Source organism: Callionymus lyra, chromosome 4, assembly GCF_982586985.1.
Source record: "Callionymus lyra chromosome 4, fCalLyr1.hap1.1, whole genome shotgun sequence".
NCBI classification, from domain to species: domain Eukaryota; kingdom Metazoa; phylum Chordata; class Actinopteri; order Syngnathiformes; family Callionymidae; genus Callionymus; species Callionymus lyra.
The window spans coordinates 29,947,600-29,954,666 of record NC_141821.1 but is presented as its reverse complement, the minus strand read 5'-3'; the positions used below and the strand labels follow the sequence as shown (position 1 = coordinate 29,954,666).

Here is a 7,067-nt window from a genome sequence, read left to right as displayed (position 1 = left end):
GTTAAAATAATAAAATGTATTTAGAGTAATAATTGAAAAATTAAAAAAACAAAATAAACTGCAATTGATTCAATTAATTAATAATTAAATAATTAAACCAATTGAGTCAGAACAAAAGTCAATTAGGAAGTAAACAAAGAGCAAACCAGCAGGGGGCAGCATAGCAAATACAACACCAAAGATCAGAAATTGAGAGAAGAAGAGAAAACAGGAACTAGATATCAACAAACGTACACACGTGCAAGCAGTCAGTGACACACTTGTTTTAGATAAGCAGTATTAGCAACACAAAACAACCAAGTTACACTCAATGTGACCAATTGTGAGTTGATCGATTGATAATGTGAAATATGAAGAGAGGATGATCAAGATCATTAATACATACAACAGTGTGCCAACAATCAATGTCAATTGTGTTATTGTTATTGAACACAGCAGAAGAAGGAGAAAATTGAAATGTGAGTTGGTTTGTTTTTCTTCTTAAACCAATTATACCAGTAATTAACTGTATATATTCATATATACCTCAATTAAGTAATCAAACCCAATAGTGAATAGAATTCAAGATGACGTAAGAATGTGTGTTTAAAGAAGACATGAATACAACGGGAGGGTCGGTGAGGAAAAGAAGGAAGTCTTAAAAGTTCAACCTCCAAGCGAAACCACTCCCACCAACAAGGAAAAACTCTTTCGGAGCTCATTCGTACTTGCAGCAGCTAAAGAGACAAGTCTGCCAAGCAGCAGTTCTTATCAGCAAGAGATAGTGACCAAAGACACACGAACCTGGACTCTCAGCTGAGTCACAGAAAGTCAGAGATCTCACACAAATGAATGATCATTTTTACAAGTACCGCAGCGAGAAAAAATTATTCAAAAGATACAAACATACAGACACAGACAATTTTAACAGAACAATATGTCATGACAATACGACGACAACAGTATTTTACCAAAACAGGCCAGAGAGACACACTATGCTACGTGGAACGAGACTCTTGACCAGCCTGTCGTGTCTAAAGTGTCGAAATCAGATTGGAGAGCCTCTCGATCCGTAATCAGTTTCAAAACACCCTGGATAGGAGACCTCTCAACTCATCCATTCTATTTCAACCCCCGTCGAACTAACTCTAAACTAATCATCAATGAGACTTTATCCATCACCGTGATTGTTCGGAAAAATTAACTAGCCCTAACTATACTGCCAAATACCTGTGGAGCCCCTCGACACAGAAACACAATGAGATCTAACTGGCCTACACACCGGCTGGCAGAGTCTTCAGACCAGGATATTGGGAGAGACCCGCTCAAATCCCACACATCCCCAAATTAATGATAGCTACTTGGCTTACTGAAAAAGTACGTCTACTATAATCACCCATTGGCCAAGCATCCTAACTAGTTTAGGAATCTGGAAAAACGTCAGATGCCCCGTAGAGGGAACCGGTTATATTCCACCCCTACTCAGAATTACCAAGGGTTACCAGGTCGTGTAACCGTCTCCTCTGCCTATCAATTCAACTTAAATTCTAATCAACGTTTTTTTCCTTTTTTCAACGATGCTTCTTCTTCCCGGGACACGATAATGTCGTCTACACTTAATACAACAACAAACAGCAACAGACAATGCAATACCTCAAAAACGAGCATCAGCTTTAAAAGCACTATTGAGAAATATAATCTAAATTTGTGACAGAACCAGAGACTTACGTTTATTCTTCCAGGCAACCAAAACTAATATAAAATATATATGTAATCTTTTCCTAACCAAATATAAACTTAATTTTAGATTATAGATTATAAAATCTATGTAGAAAATAAGATAAAATCTTTCTCACCTGATTCTTGAAGTAAGGTATAATGGCGCGCCTGGTTGCCTGGAGAACAATCAGCTCAGAGTTCGTCTCGGAATCGAAAAGGCCTTCAAACCATCAGTCCACGCCAAGGGTCACGTGCACCAAGTTGTTAGGGGTTTTTGTGTTTCCATGAAGCGACCCCTCCCCAGCCTCGTACGTGGTGATGGAATGAAGGACAGACACATGGATGAGTTTAAGAAAAATGCTCGTTTAGTGAATTATGCAAAGGTCAGAGACAAACTTACGTGAACACGGGCGCTAGCAAGCAGAGAGATCTATCGCAGACGTCTTCGAATGCCAGAACGCAAAGATCAGACAAAATGGTGGATCTTTATAGTAGAATATTCAGGTTAACGCCTCTAGTCAAATGTGAATGTAGGATTGGTCAGTAAGTGTAAACATTTGATTCTAAGATGGCCGGTCGCACGTGAACATAGTGGAAATTTACCAAAAGTTGTTGTTTTCAAGAATCTGTTCCCAGCGACTTGTGTCCTTCAGAGTGAATTCTCAGACAGGTGTCCAGACGTCCTGGAATCTGGGATTGTTTAATCTTTCTGTGTGTGCAAGGCTTTGTGACCTCGGCCTTTGAGTTGTGAACCTGAGTTTAGTTTAAGTGAATGCAATGCAAGAATAGGATTATTTAATATGAATTAAATATGTAAGATTATCAGTTAATCAAGTGACTATTTGAAATGTGTGTTAAATCTAGATGATTGATTACAGTAAAGTTGTCATTTCCTTACAGATCCTTCAGATGATGTTAATAATAGGAAATTATGAAAAAGACGAAAGACGAGGGAACTATTTGATTCTGGGTGAATCTGAATAGTAAGTAAGTAATTCATATATTTGTCAAGGGCTTTTCACAGACGAAGTATTCTATGTTGTTGTAGTAACATCGATTACCCACTAGATGTCATATATGTATACGTGACTTCTATTGAATTTGTTTCGCCACTTGGTGACACTTTTGGCCTCTTTTTGAGGTTAACGTTAGTCGCAGCAAGACAGAATATATGTGAGTGAATGAGAGGAACCCATGAACACATACTTAATAATACATTCACAAAGATTCTGAGCAGTTTCAGTTTCAGTTCAGTGAAATAAAAACTGATTCAGAGTGATCCTTCAGTGCGCAGACTCAACACCTCCTGGTCTGACTCTATATAAAGGGGTTCGTTGATCTCCAGGCACTGACAAGAAAACACAAACAAAGAGTGAAGACGAAAACTGACCAATCATGAGGTGAGTTTATTTACATTTATAACTCAAATATATTGATTTTAAATGTAAAAATAATCATCTTTATGATTCATAGTATTAAGTAAGAGTAGTATTGTTTGTCTACTTTTTATTTCCTTGACACACACACACACACACACACACACACACACACATACACACACATAGGCAAACACTCAAACACACATACGCACGCACAGAGGCACAAACACAGAGGTATAATGCAATTTGTTATATTAAAGGTAACTGTATAGTGATTTGCAGCTAAAAGATTTAGAAACAAGTAAGAAAACTCAACTTGACAATGTCTCAACACATTCACATAGTCATGTGACACATGACACCATTAAACATTATTTCTATCACATACTGGCTTTTACACATGACCTTTGGCCCTCCACCTAACTCTTTTAAAGGTAAGGTAAGGTAAGGTAAGGTAAAACTTTATTGATCCCTCAGGAGGTCTCCTTTGGGAAATTGTTTTTTACCAATAGCCAGCAATTTTTCATAAACAATAAAAAATAATACATAAAAAATAAAATAAGAAGAACATAAAGAGGAAGAACAAGATGACACAATCTAAGTCTAAAGACAAAGACAAAGGACATAGGTCAAGGAAAGAAAAACAACAAAGACAAAGATACAGAGACTAACATGGAACAGAACATCCAGATACTTTCACTCCACTCCTGCCCCCGAACTCAGAATTGTACAATTTAATAGCCCGAGGGATGAATGAGTCCCTGAGTCTATTTGTTTTGCACCTGGGTAGGAGCATTCGTGCACTCATTCTGCTTCTCTGCTCACTGATGACAGTGTTCAGAGGATGACTGTCATCATCCATGATGGACAGTAGTTTGTTCAATGAAATCCTCTCAGCAACTGTCACCAGTGAGTCCAGCTTCATTCCAACCACAGAACCAGCCCTCCTGATCAACCTGTCCAACCTGTTGACACTCCTCTTGGACACATTTCCACCCCAACACACCACAGCATAGAACAGGACACTGGCCACCACAGACTGGTAGAACATGTAGAACTGGTAGAAGCACACACATTTAATTTATTGTTATTAATTTTCTTTTTTTTTTAAAGAAGGAACACACTAGCGCCGACAGAAATATAAAAACACACACAAGCAATAGACAATAATTAAAGTTGATTGCACAGTTTCATGATTGCAAACACACACGGACACACAACACTGTGGTACTAAAGTGTGTACTTGTCTCCAACAGTGAGAGTCAGACAAACATGGAGGCCAGACTGAAGACCCTGCAGTGTCACTTCACATGGGAGGAACTCGCCCAGGAGATCAAACCATGGGTGGTCAGGGATGATCTGGAGGACATCGGCACAGATGAAGGGAACTGTTGGCTACCTCACATCTACAACCTCCTGGGTTACCTTCATCGCCGTCTGGGCTCAGATGAAGAGGCCTTGAGGTTTCTTAACCTGGCCACAGAGGAGTTGGAGCGCAGACACGACACTGAAGAGGGTCCTTGGATGATGGTGAACTCCGGGAACCTGGCTTGGTTGCACCATCTCATGGGACACCAGTCAGAAAGTGAGCGATACCTATCAAAGGTTGAAGATCTGAGGAGTCAACACCCAAATGTGAGCCAGGATGACCTGCACGCAGAGGTGACTGCCGAGAAGGCCTGGACACTGATGACATTGGTCGACAACCATCTGAAGAAGGTTGAAGAACTTTTTCTGGCTGCCATTGAGAGAGAACCAGAGCGGGTGGAGTGGAAGACCTCCCTCGTCTTAGCATTAGTCAGAGCTCAGAAGCATGAGCTTCCCCTGACAGATGACACCTGGCAGAGATTAGAACGTGCCAGACGAGAGGATCCAGAGAACGTGTACATTGCAGTCAAACACCTTCATCATGGACAACAAGGAGGTATAGATGTTAGGGACAAAGCCCGAGAGATGGCTGAGCAGGTTCTAAGAAACCCCGTCAGTAGTTACAGTGGTCTGAAACCAATGATAAGATTTTACAAAAAATTTGTCTCCATTGATGAGGCAGTTGAGCTGGCAGAAGAAGCCCTGAGAGAACATCCAGATGAACGCTACCTGAAAAGGTGTGCTGCACTCTGCCACTTTTGGAAGATCTTCACCCGATACGATAGTTGGAGCAATACAATGAACAGGGCCATAAACCTACACCAGGAAGTCATTGCTTTGTACCCTGACACTTGCCTGGTAAAGGAAAGTAATCTTGCAGCCATACAAGGACGTAGAGATCCGAAGGTAGGAGAGGAAATGTACCAGGAACTTCTAGCAAGAGATCTTGATGACCAAAACAAACAAATGATTTTCAACCATTATGCAAAATTTCTCTTCTTCCCTCTTAGAGATTACAAAAGATCAGCGGAATATAACATGAAAGCAGTTGATATGAAACCACGATCGTTCTTCCGTGACAACAGCATCCAGTTCTTGAAGAAGAGTGCAAATAATCCAAAATTCCCAAATTGCACTGAAATCAAAGCTTGCCTGGAAAATCTTCCCCCAGATTAGTCCTGACTGCTGTATCTTCAGTTCTCTTGAGGAAATAGTCAAGTTACACATTCCTCGGAGACGTTCATGTCCTGACTCTCACCCACATTTGATCCACTTCAACTGTCATAGAGAGCCAACAAATCGAGATTTTACATACATGATAAGTGTGTGTGTGCTTTACCAGAATGAAAGCCACGTGTATTCCTATTATTGAACAAATGTATGACTGTACGATGAAAATTATGTTTTATCTTGTCTCTTGTATATTTTGTTTTAATTCACACAATCTCAAAGCGAGAATTCGACACACACAAGCACGTTCACACAGCTTCTCATGAACTTTACTCTCTGGGTTTTATTTCATGTACAATAATCGGTCAATACAAGTAATAAAGGAGGAGTTTATGTTTGACTTGTCATGAAGCTTCATTTGTTGTATTTCGAAAAGACATTAAATGTATGAAATGTGCAGTTTAGGAGAAAGTGTTGTGGTTGTTCAAATAAACAAAGGTTTTAGGAATTCACAAGTTTTCTGTTGAATCGTTTGAACATTTTATGATTCACTAAACACAACAACAAAGCTAAATGATAAACAAACAAAATAACATGGTGATTAACTACCAAATACATCAAATTAATAAATAATTATACTCTAAAAACTGAACACACACATAAAAATACATTCACAAGAATTCTGATCAGTTTCAGTTTCAGTGAAATAAAAACTGATACAGTGATCCTTCAGATGATGTTAATAATAGGAAATTATGGTGTTAGAAAAGACCAGGAAACTATTTGATTCTGGGTGAATCTGAATAGTAAGTAATTCATATATTTATCAAGTGATTTTCACAGACAAAGTATTCTATGTTGTTGTAGTAACATTGATTACCCACTAGGTGTTTATATGTATATGTGACCTGGTGACACTTTTGGGGTTGGGGTTGTTTTTGAGGTTAACGTTAGTCACAGCAAGACAGAATATATGTGAGTGAATGAGAGGAAGTTGAACAAACAGTGGAAGCTGACAGATGATTGTTGTCATGGTGACTCGGATCATTCCCATTTCCTGGAGGAAGTGTGTAAAGAATGACAGGAAGTGAAGGTTCTGAGGACGGGAGGTTTCAGGTTGCCGTGGCGACGGTTCATTCATCACATTTTTTGGTTTTGTTCTGAATCTGTGGCTCCGGAGAAAACTTTTTTTTTTTTTTAGCGCTGGTTTGTATAGACTTTGTTTTCCTGATGGCCTTCGTGACTTTCCTCTTGGCACAACCATCTAGTGAAGTGTGAGTGTGTGTGTGTGTGTGTGTGTGTCCTTGTAAAAAATGATTGTTTAAAAACGTTGTTGATCTTGAAAAAACGTGGACTTTGACTTTGAATCATGGTTTATTAGAAACAGGCAGCTGACCTTGTCACGCGGCCGCAGGTCACATGACCTCGTTTAAGACGTTAAATAAGTTCCTA

At 39.4% G+C, this 7,067-nt stretch overlaps 1 protein-coding gene across 1 annotated transcript; it reads left to right on the top strand.

The window, feature by feature from the left end:
- The first annotated feature begins 2,977 nt into the window (after window positions 1–2,977).
- Window positions 2,978–6,020, top strand: LOC148082469 (antiviral innate immune response effector IFIT1-like). The gene is made up of 2 exons (XM_087789658.1): window positions 2,978–3,098; window positions 4,334–6,020. The coding sequence occupies exons 1-2, from the start codon at window positions 3,094–3,096 to the stop codon at window positions 5,619–5,621; spliced, it is 1,293 nt and encodes a 430-aa protein (XP_087645784.1). The 5' UTR covers window positions 2,978–3,093; the 3' UTR covers window positions 5,622–6,020.
- Window positions 6,021–7,067: the final 1,047 nt, after the last annotated feature.